Genomic DNA, 19200 nt, shown 5'->3' with positions numbered 1-19200 from the left:
AAGGACTTGAATAGACATTTTCCAAAGAAGGCATATGAATGGCCAATAAACCCATGAAAAGATGCTCAACATCACTAATCAGGGAAATTCAAATCAAAGCCACAGTGATACACCACTTCACACCCAGTGTGATGGCCACTCTCAAAAAGAGCAGAAAACAGCAAGTGCTGGCGAAGATGTGGAGAAAATGGAATGCTGGTGCACTGTGGGTAGGAACGTAAAATGGTGCAGCTGCTGCGGAAAACAGTACAGTGTTTCCTCAAAAAATTAAAAACGGAACTATCACATGATCCAGCAATTCCACTTCTGACATATACCCTAAAGAAATGAAATCAGGGTCTTGAAGAGGTATTTGTACACTCACTGATAACAGCATTATTTACAACAGACAAAATGTGGAAGTAACCCAAGTGTCCATTAAGAGATGAGGAGAAAGAAAAGCAAAATGTAGTACACACGTTCTGACACCTGCTACAACACGGATGAACCTTGAGGACATTCTGCTGAGTGAAACAAGCCGGTCACAAAAGGACAAATCCTGCATGGTTCCACGTATATGAGGTCCCTAGAGTCACCAAATCCATAGAGACAGAAAGCAGAATGGTGGGTGAGAGGGGCCGGGGGCCGGGGGAACGGGAGGTTAGTGTCTAATGGGGACAGAGTTCCAGTTTGGGAAGATGGGAAAAGTTCTGTGGATGGATGGTGGTGACGGCTGCACAACAGTGTGAATGCACTTAATACCACTGAACTGTACACTTCAAAATGGTTACGACGGTAAATTTTGTTATCAGTGTTTTACCACAATAAATAAACAAACAAACAAATCAATTCAACGGAACAAAACCAAGAATGTTGCAAGGCCATGCATGACCACCAGATGGTGAGGACGCGCTCACACCTGGAGAGGCAGAAAAGCAGAGCAGACCCGGGAAGAGGTCAATACGCGAAGGGGAGACAGCTGAGCAAAAGCTCAGCGACGGGAAAGCCAAGAGCGTGGTGGACAGGCAGCACCAGGGCACTGCCGAACGCTCACGGGAGCTCGGGATGCTGAGCAGTCTCGGCCTAAGTGTCTCACCTTGTTTTCTGGATCTCCTGGCTCAGCAGCTTCATCTCTTGAGACAAATTTATCTATACTGCTGTCAGATGGCTGCCTGCTGTGGCCCATGCTTTGCAACAAATGTGCTTGTTGAAGGGCTTCAAAATCAGAGAAAGAGAGGTTAAGTGACAAGTTTCCAATTAAAACACAAATACACATATTTACAAAAAGTCAATAGGAAACCACAGGACTTAGATTAAAAAAGGGATAATAACTTCTCAATTGATTTTCCTCATTTGCTATTTACACCTCAGGAAACAAAGACACCAGGAGATTTCTTCTCAGAAGCTGAGATATAAGAGGTCAGGGTTGAAGACAAGGCCGCTCCGTAGTACATGGCCTGAAGTCAACGTACCGATGGAAGAGTTTCTGAAAGCCTCCGCGTCTTCATCAGGAAGAACCACAGCAGCGTCCTCGTCCTCGTCCTGGGGCTGCCCCACTTGCATCCCTGGGTACTGGCTGTCGGCACCATCTAATACCTAAACAGTTCAAGAGGGGCTGTGAGGGTTCTGAAGTGCGACCACCGAGGGGCAAGCCCTCCAACGTGGAAGGCAAAAGCAAAGCCCCACAAATAACACGGACCACATCTCACACGCCAACACGAAGGTCACTTCTTCAAGTACACATGGGTGCGTGCGTGTACATTATCAAGAGCTGACTGACCACGCATTACTGCTACATTATAAAAAGCTTTTGTAACTCTAAAAATTCCAAAACAATTCCAATCTGAACATTTCTCTTTTTGATTACAAAAAGAAAAAAAATCCAAACAAAAAGTCTTTGTGTTCACAAGCAAATTTTACAGTAAGTCAAAAATGAGGAAAAATCTTTTAGACAAAAGTCTACCAATAGGTTATCCCCTAAACTGTTAGAAATGACCCAACTAAGTTTTGGGCACAATATTTCATATATTTAGCCATATATGTGGGTTATGATTTCATACAGCAAAATTTTTCACATCCAATTGTAATTGACCTGAAAAACTGAGTGATGTACCTTCAGTATGCAAGTTAAATTATTACTGAAATAAATTCTATATCATTTAAAAAATCATCCCAAATCCCTCCAGTTAAATTAAAAAGAAACTGAGCTACTTGCTCAAAAACAACCAAGAAAGAAATGATTTCCTCCACTCTCCAGACTGTTTTAAAAAAAAAAGAACCCACACAGGTTAAAATGAGAAGTTTCACCACAATAAAAAACAACATTTTTTGAATATCATACTACACCCCAGGCAGGCTCAGAAGTAATTACATGTATTATTTCCCTTATCCTCATAAGCCTTAACAACATAAGTACTGTCATCCTCTTCATTTCGTGGATAAGAAAACTGAGGCAAGAAGGGCCATAACTGTGCTAGGCTACACAGCTTGTAAATGGCCGAGGCAGAATTCTCATCGTGGTGGGCTCCCTCCAAGACAAGCCCCGAACTGGGCTATCTCATGAGGACAATCCCGACCCCCTACAGTTGGCTTATTTTTCTCTATGGCACTTATTGCTATCTGACTATGTGTTTATTTACCTGTTGATTACTGGCTCATCATCTGCCCCACCCACACAGGCACACACTCTAGAACAGAGGCAGGCAAACTACATCGGTGTGCCAAACCTGGCCCACCAGCTGTTTTTGTAAATAAAGTTTTATTGGAACACAGTCATGCACGTTCATTTACATATTTACGGCTGCTCTGGCACTTCAACAGCACAGATGAGTATACAACACAGGTCATATGGTTCACAAAGCCAAAGATATTTATTATCTGGCCCTAAATGGGAAGAGTTTGAGGAGTCCCACTCTAAAATACTAGCTTTGGGCTTCCCTGGTGGCGCAGTGGTTGAGAATCTGCCTGCCAATGCAGGGGACACGGGTTCGAGCCCTGGTCTGGGAAGATCCCACATGCCACGGAGCAACTAGGCCCGTGTGCCGCAACTACTGAGCCTGCGCTCTAGAGCCCATGAGCCACAACTACTGAGCCTGCGCGTCTGGAGCTTGTGCTCCGCAACAAGAGAGGCCACAACAGTGAGAGGCCTGCGCACCGTGATGAAGAGTGGCCCCCACTTGCCGCAACTAGAGAAAGTCCTCGCACAGAAACGAAGACCCAACACAGCCAAAAATAAATTAATTAATTAATTAAATTAAAAAATATATATATTAGCTTTGTGTGAGCAGTTTTGTATGTTGTGCCCTCTACTTCATCTGCGGCTTGTAGGACAATCCCTGGAACATAACAGATGCTCAGTACATTTGTTCAGCCAATAACTAATGACTAAATAAAGGACATGGAAGCACCTCATAAATCAGAAAGAACTCTGCCAGTGTGAGAAGCATCAAGGGAAGAGGTTTAGTTCCCTGCAGGCTACAGCCCGGCGTGGGTCCCTGGCCCAGCCCTACCACACAACATACAGCTGCTGCAGCACTCCCAGATGGGAGGCTTTCACAACCTCCTATGGTCATTCAGTCCTACTTCTAGCAAACCTGCCCAGAAATTATCTACTGTGAAAAGGCAAGATGAAAGCTGGTGCAATAAGCAAACAACAGAAACTTCCTCCGCACACTTAACGTGCTACTGAGCCCAGCGCTTTCCCAACCTTCTCTTCTCCCAGCCTACTGGTTAGCACTCTTCACCCTTTCCTGACTTAAAATCATTTCCCACCGTTCCCGTTATCTGTCCTATCCTCCTCCAGGTCTTCTAGTTAAAAACCCCAACCGTGAGCCCCCTTCTCCAGCCGAGTAAGCGGCAATCCACTCGGCCATTAGGAACCACATCCACGTGACAGGTGGAGAGCTGCCAGTGCTTTAGCTCATGATTTGTAATGCACAGTTTCTGTATTCATTTAAGTAAAATATATATATATATTCTTAATAAAATGCATTCAATAGTAGCAAAACAACAGTACAAACTGTTTCGATAAAATGGCGCTGTAAAATCTGGCATATACCTGTAGCAAACCTTAGACCACTCTTGAGGCGCTTCTTGTCCACTAACTCAGATAAGAGGCCCTCAGAGCCATGCTCAAGATGGGACATGTTGTAAAAGGTTTTGAAAAGTCAAAAAGGGTTAAAATAACGCACAGTATTAATGTTATTAATCATCCTGCATTAAGACCACAGGTCTGTTAATAACAGGCTCCTCAAGGACTTTCAAAAGAATGACTTAACCTGTGCCCAACAAGATATTAAGAAACTTTTAATGCACTTGTGACCTCCACGTTCGGCACAAAAGACACTGGGCTGTTTCCTTCAGTGAAGGACTCAGATGGGGCCGAGCTGCCTGTTAAGGATCTGAGCTGGTGACCTCTACACTATTATCAGTGGGTCAGATGAATGGAGTGAGCCAGCAGGAGGGTCCAGGTCTGGGCCTCCAGGGAAGGCCCCTCTGAAGAAACCGGGCTGCCCCCTCCAACCACTCACAATTTCAGAACTGTCGGAAGGGGTCACGGCTGAATCGGGCCCCTCGGTGGTGGTCTGGGAGCTGTCACTGATGGGAGAGGAGGCCTGGGTCCCATCGTTCAGGTCCATGGCAGGGTCAGACGGGACGGCGCTAATCTGGCTGGAGCTGTGGCTCAAGATGTCCTCCTCGTCCCCGTCAGTGGCACCACTCGTCAAGTCACAGCCGGTCAGATCCACCGAGTCCGTCTGAAGTGTGTGCTGTGACCGGGGCTGCTCAGTGATGATGTCGTGACCCACAGAGTCGGCAGCTGAGCCAGGAGTGGAGACCCCAGAAGAGGCAGCCAGCTCACCACCAATCTCACCCTTGACTGAGGCTGAAGACAAAGAAACACTCATTCTTCAAAGGGTCAGGAAAAGCATTCAATACGGGATCAGATATTTGCAAAGTACCCCAAAGTTCACTATCAGCAAATGTTTTAACTGCAAGAAGCCCTGAAATACAGTGAAAATATGAACTACTCAATTTCAAAAGCAAGACAACAGTGCATCCTTCAAACATGTTTACTGTATTATTTACTTACCTTTTACTATATTACAGTATTGATAAAATAAGGATCACAAGTAGATATTTTTTAAGTGCTGTGAGTATTCTCAAATGGCATTTCAGTGCAAAACCTGAACCCTGCCCAGCAACATTGCCACCTCCAGTTCTTAAGCAACTGGTCCAGCCTGAGCGTGGAGCAGCGACAAGACTTAGGCGATTCCTAGGCAGCCTGGTCAGGGGCACAGGCTGGGTGGTCACAAATGCCTGAAGCAGGGCTTCCCTGGTGGTGCAGTGGTTGAGAGTCCGCCTGCCGATGCAGGGGACAGGGTTCGAGCCCTGATCCGGGAAGATCCCACATGCCACATAGCAACTAAGTCCGTGCGCCACAACTACTGAGCCTGCGCTCTAGAGCCCAAGAGCCAACACTACTGAAGCCTGCGTGCCTAGAGCCCGTGCTCCACAACAAGACAAGCCACTGCAATGAGAAGCCCGCACACAGCAACTAAGAGTAGCCCCCGCTCGCCACAACCAGAGAAAGCCCACGCACAGCAACAAAGACCCAACGCAGCCAAAAATAAATAAATTTATTTAAAAAAGCAAAAAACAAAAAAAACCCAAATGCCCGGAGCTCTAAGCAAGCAGTGCTCTTGGAGATGGGCTTTCCTTCTTCCCAGACCCTGTTCAAGACCTCTAAGCCAGTCCTACTCTCCGGTAGCGTAAAGTTTCACATTTTCCTAGTTTAGTTTTTAAATTCCCATTTAAAAAAAAACAAAAAACAAAACAAACAAACAAACAAACAAACAAAACACCATTATGGGGACTTCCCCGGTAGCACAGTGGTTAAGACTCTGTGCTCCCAGTGCAGGGGGCTTGGGTTCGATCCCTGATCAGGGAACTAGATCCCACACGCATGCCTCAACTAAGAGTTCATATGCCACAACTAAGGAGCTGGCAAGTTGCCACTAAGGAGTCCACCTGCTGCAACTAAGACCCCGTGCAACCAAATAAATAAATAAGTAAAATTATTTATTTATAAATAAATAAATAAATAAATAAATATACTACCACTACGTAAAAATCTACACCAGGCTGTTAGCAGTGTCACTCCTGTAGGCCAGTGGGTCAATGAGCACTTGGGCTTTATAATGTTGTGTATAGCTGCAATTTTTTTGTTGTTTTAACTTTATTTTTGTAAGTTAAAAAATCAATTTCTATTTTGTAGACTAAATCAATAAATAAGTAATCACCACTGAAATCATTCAGATTTTCCTTCCCCAGTATTTCAGCCTCATTTTCAGTTATCTAAAAATATTATTTTGCACAGGGTTATACAACCCAAACCACTCTCATTTAATCCAATTATTAGTATCTTACTAAATACTCATCTTTCACAAGATGAATAAAGAGCTTAGATAACTATTTGTAAACAAATGTAAATTTCTTTCAAGTTAAATTATCCTCAGACAATTTTTTTTAATTGAGGTATAGTTGATTTACAATGTTTCAGGTGTACAGCAGTGATTCAGCTACATGCACATATATATATATATATTTACAGATTCTTTTCCATTATAGGTTATTACAAGACATTGAATATAGTTCCCTGTGCTATACAGTAGGTCCCTGTTTATCTATTTTATATATAATAGTGTGTATATCTGTTAAACCCAAATTCCCAATTTATCCCTCTCCTGCTCTTTCCCCTCTGGTAACCATAAGTTTGTTTTCTTTGTGAATCTATTTCTGTTTTGTAAATGAGTTCATTTGTATCATCTTTTTAAGACTCCACATATAAGTGCTAACATACAATATTTGTCTTTCTCCGTCTGACTTACTTCACTTAGTATGATAATCTCTAGGTCCATCCATGTTGCTGCAAATGTCATTATTTCATTCTTTTTTATGGCTGAATAGTATTCCATCGTATATATGTACCACGTCTTCTTTAAGCATTTCTCTGTCGATGGGCATTTAGATTGTTTCCACGTTTTGGTTATTGTAAGTAGTGCTGCAGTGAACATACGGGTGCATGTATCCTTTCAAACCATGTTTTTCTCTGGATATATGCCCAGGAGTGAGATTGCTGGATCATATGGTAGCTCGATTTTCAGTTTTTTAAGGAACTTCCACACTTCCACTTTTCCGTAGTGGCTGGACCAATTTACATTCCCACCCACAGTGTAGGAGGGATCTCTTTTCTCCACACCCTCTCCAGCATTTATTATTTGTAGACTTTTTGATGATGGCCATTCTGACTGGTGTGAGGTGGTACCTCATTGTAGTTTTGATTTGCATTTCTCTAATAATTAGTGATAATGAATATCTTTTCATGTACCTGTTGGCTATCTCTATGTCTTCTTTGGAGAAATGTCTATTTAGGTCTCTGCCCATTTTTTGATTGGATTGTATATTTTTTTTACATGAAGCTGTATGAGCTGTTTGTATATTTTGGAAATTAATCCCTTGTCGGTCTCGTCACTTGCAAATATTTTCTCCCATTCTGTAGGTTGTCTTTTCATTTTCTTTATGGTTTCCTTTGCTGTGCAAAAGCTTTTAATTCCATTACTCTAGGAAACAGACCCAGAAAAACACTGCTGTGATTATGTCAAAGAGTATTCTGCCTATGTTTTCCTCTAGGAGTTTTATAGTATCTGTTCTTACATTTAGGTCTTCAATCCATTTTTAGTTTATTTTCATATATGGTTTAGAGAATGTTCTAATTTCATTCTTCTACATCTAGCTGTCTAGTGTTCCCAGCACCACTTTATTGAAGAGACTTGTCTTTCCTCCATTGTATAGTCTTGCCTCATATGTTGTAGATTAATTGACCATAAGTGTGTGGGTTTATTTCTGGGCTTTCTATCCTGTTGCACTGATCTATGTGTCTGTTTTTGTGCCAGTACCATACTGTTTTAATTAGTGTAGCTTTGTAGTAGAGTCTGAAGTCAGGGAGGGATTCTTCCAGCTCCATTCTTCTTTTTCAAGATTGTTTTGACTATTCAGGGTCTTTTGTGTTTCCATACAAATTAAAAAAATTTTTTGTTCCAGTTCTGTGAAAAATGCCACTGGTAATTTGATAGGGATTGCACTGAATCTGTAGATTGCCTTGGGGGTATGGTCATTTTAACAATATTGATTCTTCCAATCCAAGATCACAGTATATCTTTCCATCTGTTTATGTTGTCTTCAATTTCTTTCATCAGTGTCTTATAGTTTTTAGAGTACAGGTCTTTTGCCTCCTTAGGTAGGTTTATTCCTAGGTTTTTGTTTTTCTTTTTTTGATGAGATGCTAAACGGGATTGCTTCCTTAATTTCTCTTTCTGACATTTTATTGTTAGTGTATATTAATTTTGTATATTAATTTTGAATCCTGCAACTTTACCAAATTCATTGATGAGCTCTTGTAGTTTTCCGGTGGCATCTTTAGGATTTTTTATGTATAGTATCATCTGCAAACACTGACAGTTTTACTTCTTCCATTCCAACTTGGATTCTTTTTATTTCTTTTTCTTCTCTGATTGCTGTGGTTAGGACTTCCAAAACTATGTTGAATAAAAGTGGCGAGATTGGGCATCCTTGTCTTGTTCCTGATCTTAGACGGAATGCTTTCAACTTTTCACCATTGAGTATGATGTTAGCTGTGCGCTTGTCATATATAGCCCTTATTATGTTGAGGTATGTTCCCTCTGTGCCCACTTTCTGGAGTTTTTATCATAAATGGATGTTGAATTTTTTCAAAAGCTTTCTCTACATCTATTGAGATGATCATATGGTTTTTATTCTTCAGTTTGTTGATGTGGTCTATCACGTTGACTGATTTGTGGATACTGAAAAATCCTTGCATCCCTGGGATAAATCCTATTTGACTACATCTATGTTCGTCAATGATATTGGCCTGTAATTTTCTTTTTTTGTGGTATCTTTGTCTGGTTTCAGTATCAAGGTGACAGTGGCCTCGTAGAATGAGTTTAGAAGTGTTCCTTCCTCTGCAATTTTTTGGAATAGTTTCACAAGGATAGGTGTTAACTCTTCTCTAAATGTTTGGTAGAATTCACCTGTGAAGCCATCTGGTCCTGGACTTTTGTTTGTTGGGAGTTTTTAAATTACTGATTCAGTTTCAATACTGATAATCGGTCTGTTCATATTTTCTATTTCTTCCTGGTTCAGAGCCTCAGACAATTTTTAATCCCATTTTCCCCCTCACAACCCATGCAATTCATGAGACACTTTACCCACCATCCTCTTCTCAAAAAGACTTATACTCAGGGAGTATAAACCTAATTTTAAAACAGCTTAAACCAGGGAAAACAGCAAACACTTGATGCAAGAAAACACACACACATTTCAAAGTGAACACTATAAAAGACTCCTGAATCATCCACCATTTGAGCAAGCTGGCTTCACTGCTGCCTCCCAGGAGCAAGATCCATGGAGGTGCAGGGGAGGGGAGGAGGTGGGCGCAGCAGGGGAGAGCAAGGAGGACACCACGGCCACTCCGAGAGAGCTACCTGAAAAGGTGGGGCTGCTGCCGTCTGACCTTGACTCAGAGTCATCCTCCAAGGCTGCTGCTTCTCCAAAGAGCACTTTCCCTAGGAAATGATGTAGCGAGAGTCCTTTTAAGCTTGCTAAAAGGACGAACTTTGAAAATCAAATAAATGTACATTCCAAGAGGAATATCGTAAGTATATTTAATTCCTGCTCTCAGTCCATCATTATATATAAGTTCCTTTATACCTCTAGAGTGTGAAACACAAAAAATGCAGAGATATCATACTTAGAGTATTATTAAAGTCAACAAACCTATATGGAAAAAGAATTAAAAGCAACGATTCTCAATCTGTACCACAAAGTACTTTAATAATTAATATTTATTGACTTAGACTACTGTTAATGTTAAATAATTTATATTACTATTTATTTAATCTTAAAAATGGTAAGTTATGGCTAGAACCAATTCTATTAGCCTTTGGAATATTCATGTCATATCTCCAATGGCACATCAAAACTTATATATAAAACTTTTATAGCTAAAAGTCACTTTTATTTTATCTTTTAATCTGCTAGATTTCTATCATTGATAATCAGTACTCAGGTACTGTTATGATCTATGAGGATGGAATAATATTTCATCTTTTGCAAAATCCTAAAAATACATTTCACAGTTCACGGTTTCTAAATTATATTAATAAGAAAAAAGTAAACAAAAGTCTTAACATGATTTAACTGGGATCATTAAATCATTTTGGTTATATTACATATAAATGTCATTAAACAACACTATCAATATAATTACTGGTAAGTTCCAATTTCTGATTTCACTGCTCTTCAAAGATTAAGTCATAGGGGTGATAACTTCCACAAATCTACACTGATGTGACGTTAAAGCCCTCCCCCCACCCCAGAATAAAGCAAAGGAAACTCAAAATCTAGATGAAACTAACACAGCAACTTCGCTTATCTACTAAATAACAGGGTCCTTTATTACAGAACAAGTGATTTACCTTGAGAAAGCAAATAACATTCCAACCTGTGAATTCAGAGTTAATGAAATCAGTCTCTGTCTTTGGAAACAGTAGTTTGCAAATCTGTTCCAAGGAGTTCTCCCGAAGAGTGGGCAAGGGCCAGGCTGCTGCCAGGATGCCAGGCCACAACCCCCAGCCCTCACCCTTACATTCAACAACAACAACTCTGTTTTTCTCTCTCCTATGTACTGGCAGATTTCACTTGAAAAAAAGAATTCTGCAGCTATGACAGGAAACTGTGAAAACTGCAGCTCTAAATAAAAACAACAACAAAACACTTGAAAAACAAAAAAGAGATTGAGGACAAATTGTATGTCCTAGCCCCCAAGAAAACAAAATACATCTCTACTAGTCAACGAGTCATTTTATCATCATCAGAAAAAGTGACCGAGAAACAAACAAGGCAAGTGCCGGAGAAATCTAGTCACATGCCTAAAAATCTCTTCCTAGTCCAAGAATAGAAAGGCTAGCTTTTCCTGGAACCCTTTCAGTTTTCAAGCAATCTCAGTGTTTTCACCAAAATCTCAAACTTGACTAAGTATCCCACACTATGATGGCCCAAATATTATTAATTCTAAGTACTTCTAGGAAATGCTTACTTAATCCAGTTAAGGCTAGAATATTATTCCTGTTAAGATCCCATTCAATACTACAAATAATATTAGGCATTAGGCTCTCAATTAAATATTCAACTCATGACACACAAAAAAGATTAGTATGTTGTATGTAAAAGATTAGTTGTTATATGTCAATTATACATCAAAAAAAACCCAAAAACGGTATAAGTCTTTTAGGATTTCAAAATAGAAAACAACAGCAATTCTTTCCTATGGAAATCTAGACTGGAACAGAACATAATTGGTGCTATAAGTGATGACGTGTACCAAAGCTATCAGACCATGTCAGACACACTTCGATTAAATAAAAATAAACAAACTGTATCAGAAACTTAGGTATGTACGAAGCTAAATATGTCTGAAAAATGACAACCAGGCCCAAATTCACCAAATAATTAACCAAACATTATTCCTAATACTAAACAAAATTCATTGGGAAGATGAGTTACCTTTATAAACATAACATTCCCTAAAGCAGGAGAAGGCAAACTCCAGCTCACCCAGTTCTGTAAAATAAAGTTGTACTGGAATGAAGTTGCACCCATTAGCTTAGTATTGTCTATGGCTGCCTTCCTGCCACAGGCCAGAGTTGAATCATTGCAAAAGAGACAGTAAGGGCCACAGGCTAAAATGGGTACCACCTGGCCCTTTACAGAAAACATTTGCTGACCCCTGGCCTAAAGCATTAGAAATTTATGACAGCGAATTCTGTGGTGGTCCAGTGGTTAGGATACGGTGCTCTCATTGCCGGGGCCCCGGGTTTAATCCCTGGTCAGGGAACTAAAATCCCATAAGCCACGTGGTACAACCAAAAAAAAAAAAAAAAAAGGAAATATATGACAAACCAATTCTGATACACAAGCAACTTTTAAAACCCATCCTAGGGACTTCCCTGGTGGCACAGTGGTTAAGAATCCACCTGCTAATGCAGGGGACACGCGTTCAAGCCCTAGTCCGGGAAGATCCCACATGACGCAGAGCAATGAAGCCCGTGCGCCACAACTACTGAGCCTGCGCTCTAGAGCCCAAGAGCCACAACTACTGAAGCCCGTGCACCTAGAGCCTGTGCTCCGCAACAAGAGAAGCCACTGCCATGAGATGCCCGCTTGCTGCAACAAAAGGTAGCCCCCGCTCGCCACAACTAGAGAAAGCCCACGCACAGCAACAAAGACCCAATGCAGCCATAAATTAATTAATTATTTATTCTTTAAAAAGCCATCCTACAGGACTATTCAGGCCTGGTTATCAGATTCCAGCAACATTTATACATATAATCACCCTGCTGAGAAGAGTTATAGGCATAGCCAATTACACTACAGAAATATGGAAAAAGCAGTAAAATTGAAAATAAGAATCATTTCTGAAATAATCACCTTTTTGTTTCCTTGAAAGGACAGGGCTGCATGAAGAACCCCCTCCAGCTGTAAATCACAGAAAATGACAGATGAAAGTAAGGTAACAAGCCACTAAAATGCAGAAGGAATTAGAAAATCTTTAAGCTTGATTCAACTTTAAAACTAGAAAATATGTGAACATACTTCTACAGGTGGTGCTTAACTACCATACTGTAACATGAAATCTGCATGTTACAATTTTAATTTCAACGTGAAAATTATATTAACACTCAAATATACAGTTCTAAAATGCAAAAGAGCTCAAAGTGCGTTTAAAAAGTCAAACTAAAAACATTAGAAATCTCGGATTATTTGGTCAACTAATAATTAAGTACAAATTTTCATTAGAAACAATCATTAGAAATTAGTATTTCCAGCAATTATTTGTAAGGCGTGCATTCCAGAGAGAAAAGGATTGTTCAGTACAAAGGACAGTGGACAGGCAGATCAACATTTTCTACTCATGGTTCAGGCAAACACTTGTGTTCAAACGAGGCAGCAGTCAGACTTCACGCCAACCTTCCCTGGTCTGCAGATGCTGTGGGTAAAGGCCACACCGCACCCACACTGCACTAAACGGACCCCATGCACCACGCCTACTCAGTGCAGTCAGCAAAGGCTGCAGAAAGAAGCCTCTGCCGCTGAGCCAGACCCAGTTCTAGAGGCTGCGACTCAGGGACCCATCTCTTCCAGCTCCCCAGGGGCAGCTCCACATTAGACTGGTAGGTCTGCACAGCATCCGGGGGCGGGATTAGGGCCCAGTGCCCAAGAGCATGGGGAAGAAGAGCAGAGATGGGGCGGAAGAGGTGCCACGAGACGAGGAACAGAAGGGGTTTTCTAGAATCAGGCGCGACAGCAAAAAGGGCCCAGAGGGCAGAAAAGGAGTCCAGAATTCCAGGAAGACTTGAAGAGCCCACCTTTGGCAAAGGGACACAGCGCCTGGAAATCCCTTCCCGAATGCTTCCACTTCACGACAGATGAAATGCCACGCAGAGGCAGCCGAGTCAGATGCAGGAGGCGGGTTTCACGTGCTGGCCTCACCCTGCCACCTAGCCTTCCCACCTCAGCCCTGCCCCGTCTACACAGTAAGGACGACACCTGCATCGCAAGTCTCCTAAGGAACTGAGCTGTCCGTTGCTCAGCACAGCATCGGAGCAAGGGTCAGGAGAGGGGCCAATAACACTGCAGGGTGGACTCCAAGAGTCACCTTCCTAACACCTTACCTATAAGCTCCACGATACTTCCGCTACGACTTCGGCAACCGGGCTCATCCTTAGCGGCAGTGAGCTGCCCGATGCCGCCCGCCGTGGTCAGCACCCGCAGGAGCTCAGGTGGAGGGGTTCTGAGGAGCTGCTGCAGGAGTTCCAGTGCGCCAGTCACAACATTGTGGTCTTGGTGCTGAGTATAATGCAAGGTCAGTTCGTACACCTAGAAACAGAAACACCAGTGTCATTCCCATGGTTTTTAAAATGTGTCCTAGGTTTCAGGTTTTTGTTTTGTCTACGTTGGGAAAATTTGTGCCTTAATTTCACTCTCTAAAAACTTCTCTATCCCTTCTACCAGTGTGATCATAGCTTCCATGCTGTTTTCTAAAGTCCCAGCATTTTTTTCACTGTTACCTTAATTCCTTAAAAGTAAATAGAGCACTTCCACAAAAGCAGAAGCAGGCTAGTGAAGAGCTCCAGCTCCGTAAACGGGCGACTAGTAAAGGAGAGTAAAGCCCCAAATACACGGAGCGCACAGCTACTCGAACACACACGTCATAAGCAAGAAGTACTGTCATGAGTGCCACTGAGACAGGGTTTCCAAAGCTTTTAAAGGCACTACATTAAACTTCATTAGTGCTTTTAATACTATATCACATTATATGAACATAGTGTATTTATCCTTTTTCCCTTTAATTAGAGGTGCCAGATAATATACGGAGTTCCCAGCCAAACCTGAATTTCAGATAAACAAATAATTTTGTGGTGTAACTGTGTCCCGTGCAATTTCAGGCATACTTACACCACAAGGTTACTGATGATTTATCTGAAATTCAAATAACTGGTACCCCCTATTTTTATTTGCCAAGTTGGGCAGCCTTACCTTTAATATCATAAAAGTCATATATACGTTTTTTAAAAAGACAGTATAGCGGTTTATAGAGTAAAAGTCTCAAAGGTGGCTACTTTGACTGGCTTGTTTTTAGTTCCTCTGATGGTTACCTCCGTAACTCTAGGTCACAGATCTGCAAACCGCAGTCCACAGGCGAATGTGGCCCTCCATCTGTTTCTGCACACAGTCTTACTGGAGCACGGCTGTGTGTGTACTGTCTGTGGCTGCTCTCCTGCTACGGTGCTGCAGTTGAGTAGCTGGCCCATGAGCCCTGCTCTAGGTAATCAGCTTTACACCGCGATTCCTGAGCCGTCTGCTCTGAGCAAAGAATCTCTTGACTTCTTACTATGTAAATGGGGGAAATGGGCACCCACACTCCCTCACCTCATCTGCCTCCTCCCAAATTCTGTTAGCAACCTGAGTGCTTTTATATTAAGGGTTACATTTATTTAGTGCGATGTAACTTTTAAAATCGCACGTGCTCTGCCTAGATGTTGAGCATCTGTCATACACAGCGAAGTCAGTCAGAAAGAGAAAAACATATTGCAGACTAACGCATACATGTGGAATCTAGAAAAATGGTACAGATGAACCTATCTGCAGGGCAGGAATAGAGACGCAGACGTAGAGCACAGACGTGTGGACACGGTGGGCAGGAAGGGGAGGGTGGGATGAATTGGGAGATTACAACCGACGTAAGTACGCTACCATGTGTAAAACAGGTATAGTGGGAACCTGCAGTATAGCACAGGGAGCTCAGCTCGGTGCTCTGTGAGGACCTAGATGGGGGGGAGGGGAGGGAGGGGGAGGTCCCAGAGGGAGGGGATATATGTATACGTACAGCTGATTCACTTCGTTGTACAGCAGACGCTAACACAACATTGTAAAGCAATTATACGCCAATAAAAAAAAAATCAGTATGTGTCTCATCACGTGTACATTAACACCCTTCACTGCAAAGCCTGTTAATGTGACTGGACCCAAAAAGAAAGAAGTATTTCATTATTACTAGTCCTGTGTCACTTGAAAGAGAATGTCCCAAGGATAACCGTTAAATGGATTCTCTTTTATCATAATGTCTTACTTGCTTAAAATTATTCAACATTTTAATTTGTTTCATAATTGGATAACTTACTTTTATAAATCTTCCTGGTTTTCCCCTCCTTTTAACATACACACATGCCTTCCCTTTTTCCCAGCACTTAATCGTAACATTGGTCACAAGGAGCTCCTTGGACTCCGTTTCTAATCTGAATGGCACACAGTACCAGTCATCTCAGAATTGCTTCTAACACATTCCTGGGTTAGGTGCTTTGTTTCTTGGATTTCAGGACTTCCTCTTTTTTTGTTATCTATTTCTCATTTTGCTGGAATACATCTTCAAATAATTTTTTCAAAAAGCATACATGAAAAAAGTAAGTGCACATGAAAAGCAAACTGAATTCTTACATATCTAAAAGTATCTATATTTTGCCCACACTTGCTTAACAGTTTAGCCAGGCTCAGAATTATTTTAAATTCTATTTAAATATAGCTAGCCAAACTATTATTACATTAGCTGAGTTGAACTTCTTAATCAAAATAATTTAATTCAAAATGGCCAATAGTCAAAAGAAAATAGATTAGATATGTTTTAGAGACAATCTTATCTAGCTTGCTAATGCAACAAGGTACCATGTTGTTTAACCATGTTGAAGAAACATTAACTATTAAGAAAATCTGTAATTAATTAAGCACCACATCCCATACCCCTTCACTCCATCCTCCCAGGATTACTGCTCTCTTAGTTTAACACAGTTTTCAATATCCCTCTAGCCACATCTTCCCCCAGCACCCCTACTGACCTGTGAGAAAGCCTGGAGACCTTTACAGGATCCAGCTCACCCTCACCCGCACACTCTCACTCTCTCACTCTGTGCACTTGGCAAAGGCTGCAGCTTCTGTCTATAAAACTCTCTTCTCCCAGCTCCCTGTGTCTGCTCAAATCCTACTCACCCAAAAGCATCAGCCGTAACAGCCTGCCCAGCATGCCTCCCTGAACTTGGTCATGCACACCCCCTGCCCCCCGCCATGTACTCTACAGTACCCTACACCCCCCGCCTTGCTATTTAGTGACTGTTTGCTTGTTTCCCCCACTAGACCAATGGTCTCCAAACTTTTGACTAAGCAGCCTTTTTTAAAAAAAAAAAAATCAGAAAAAAAAGTTCTGAGCATGCAACTCCAATAATATTTATTTTAAAATATTGTACAGGTACTACCGAACTCAGATATTACATATATTATAAAATATGCACCAAATCTGACAAGTCTCTAGCTCCAGTTATTGGTTTACAGGAAATACAGACAACAAAGAAGCATGTTAATTTATACAACGGAGAGTCAATTAATAAAAAATCAGATTGCCGGGAGTTCCACAGGACAATCTGTTTCTTCAAAAAATGAACTCTAAGGGAAAAATAGGGATAGAAGGCAACCATCAGATCAAAGAGAATCACAATCCTTATCAACCAATCTTATTTGGGTACTGATTCCAAAGAGCAGAAGAACAAACTGACGGGATACGTGGGTATTTGATGTTAAGAAAGTGTTCTTTTTTTTAGGTATGACAAGGGCATTGTCATTAAAATTTTTAAAAAAGAGTCCTCATCTATAAGGACACATATGAAATAGTTGCAGTAAAATAATACGATGGTTGGGGTTTGCTTCGAGCAGGTCCACGTAAACAGTACCCTCGGTGACCTTGTAAAGGGACGCCTTCATTTTTATCTGACATCACTACCACACACAGGTGGAGTAGCCGGGGTCATGACCTAGGATCTGAACCACAGGGTCTGGCTCCAGAGTGCACGCTCTTAAGCCTCGGCTCTGCCACTTCTCTTCCAAATTAGCTGAGTCTCCGAACGTGGGTCACGTGCGCACAAGCACTAGAGTAAAGCGCGGGACACCCACCTGGACGAGCTGCTCCGTCGAGGGGGAGACCTCCATCTCTTTCCGCGTCACCCCAAAGCTGCCTTTCAGGCTCGTGTCCTTGACCTGCTGCTGCAGCAAGGGCACCAAATACCTCAATGTGAGCAGCACTCCGAGAATCAGAAGGGCGGAGCGTTCCTCCTCCACGGGAACCAGCAAACCTACAAACGCAGCAACAAGATTCTGTCACATCCGATTCGCTACCGGGAGACTCGCGGCTTCCTCTGTTCACAGGAAGAGATCCAAAGCAGAACCGCATCATGAGGCTGGCAGGGAGGGGAACAGACGGCACAAACATCGCGGGAGCGGCCAGAATCCAGGAGGGGCTCTAAGGGGCAGCATTTACAGCCTCAGCTCGGCGAGGCCCTGCAGGGAGTGAGCTTCACTGCCTCTGAAAGCCCCGCAGCTCTTTCACGTCGACTGTCCGTCCGTGTGCTCCCGGCAGCACCTGCCAGCACGGATTTCCACAATTGCCCACAGTAGAGGAGAAGCCTTCACCGGGCCTACAGCCCTCCAGAGAGGCCCCTCACAGGGACCTGAGCCTCAATTTCCGGCCACGGGGACTCCCTGCACTCAGGGTCTCCGCAGAGGTGGTGCGGTGTGCTGCCAGAGGGCCAGGCCCGGGAAGGCTCCCGCCCACGGCCCCGCTAGCTGTCCGAGGGCCTGGCCGCATCCGCACCACTGCACCGAGGGGGAGGAGCCTTCTTGGAACCCTCACCCAGACCCCACAGGGGCTCATTCACATTTACCAGCCGGCCAGAGCTAAAGGGCCCGGTCCAGAAGCCGAGGGGCTGCCTGATTTTAAAGAATTTCGCAGGCCTGTCTCAAGTAAACGCTAGTGACCACCCCCCACGGGGAGACTCACTAACAGGCCTACGCCTTACCTAAGAGCACACTGAGCAGCCAGCTGTAAAAGTACTGCGTCCTCCTGGAGTGCTGGCAGATGCTCACCGCCGAGCCGGCCGCCGTCCGCCGCACGGTAGGAGAGCTGCACTTCAGATTCGCTATGAAAGCCTTTAACAGAACCTGTGGAAGCAAAGTCCAAGTAGACAGAAGACGAAGCTCCTGTGAAACTCATCATGGGCTTCCCTGGTGCAGTGGTTAAGAATCCGCCTGCCAATGCAGGGGACACGGGTTCGAACCCTGGTCCGGAAAGACCCCACATGCCGCGAGCAACTAAGCCCATGCGCCACAACTACTGAGCCTGCGCTCTAGAGCCCGCGAGCCACAACTACTGAGCCCGCGAGCCACAACTACTGAAGCCTGCGTGTCTAAAGCCCGCGCTCCATAACAAGAGAAGCCACTGCAATGAGAAGCCCGCACACCGCAACGAAGAGTAGGCCCTGCTCGCTGCAACTAGAGAAAGCCCGCACGCAGCAACAAAGACCCAACGCAGCCAAAGATAAATAAAATAAAATAAATAAATTTATTTTTTTAAAAAAAGAAAAAGAAACCATCATGTATTTCAAAAAGCATAACTTGCTCCAAATTCTTGCAGAGTATAAAGTACTAACAATTTGAGACCTTCCTAGAGCTGAAAGGAAGCACACCAAATCTGGGATATTTCAGAGC

At 42.9% G+C, this 19200-nt stretch overlaps 1 protein-coding gene across 6 annotated transcripts in view; it reads right to left on the bottom strand.

The window, feature by feature from the left end:
• The window catches only part of HTT (huntingtin), a 168339-nt gene that overhangs the window by 83665 nt on the left and 65474 nt on the right, over positions 1-19200 (bottom strand). For 5 of the 6 annotated variants that reach the window (XM_060298909.1, XM_060298907.1, XM_030876774.2 and 2 more), the window contains 8 exons: positions 18513-18654; positions 17611-17789; positions 13788-13992; positions 12544-12591; positions 9540-9620; positions 4509-4861; positions 1452-1575; positions 1076-1194 (listed from right to left, as the gene is read on the bottom strand). In XM_060298909.1, coding sequence (XP_060154892.1) covers positions 1076-1194; positions 1452-1575; positions 4509-4861; positions 9540-9620; positions 12544-12591; positions 13788-13992; positions 17611-17789; positions 18513-18654 — 1251 coding nt within the window. The remainder of the gene's footprint in view (positions 1-1075; positions 1195-1451; positions 1576-4508; positions 4862-9539; positions 9621-12543; positions 12592-13787; positions 13993-17610; positions 17790-18512; positions 18655-19200) is intronic. The other variant, XM_030876770.2, reaches the window with a different exon arrangement.

This window comes from Globicephala melas, chromosome 5, assembly GCF_963455315.2.
Source record: "Globicephala melas chromosome 5, mGloMel1.2, whole genome shotgun sequence".
In the NCBI taxonomy this organism is placed as follows: Eukaryota; Metazoa; Chordata; class Mammalia; order Artiodactyla; family Delphinidae; genus Globicephala; species Globicephala melas.
Note: the sequence above shows the minus strand (reverse complement) of the source record. Positions and strands in the feature narration are given on the sequence as shown.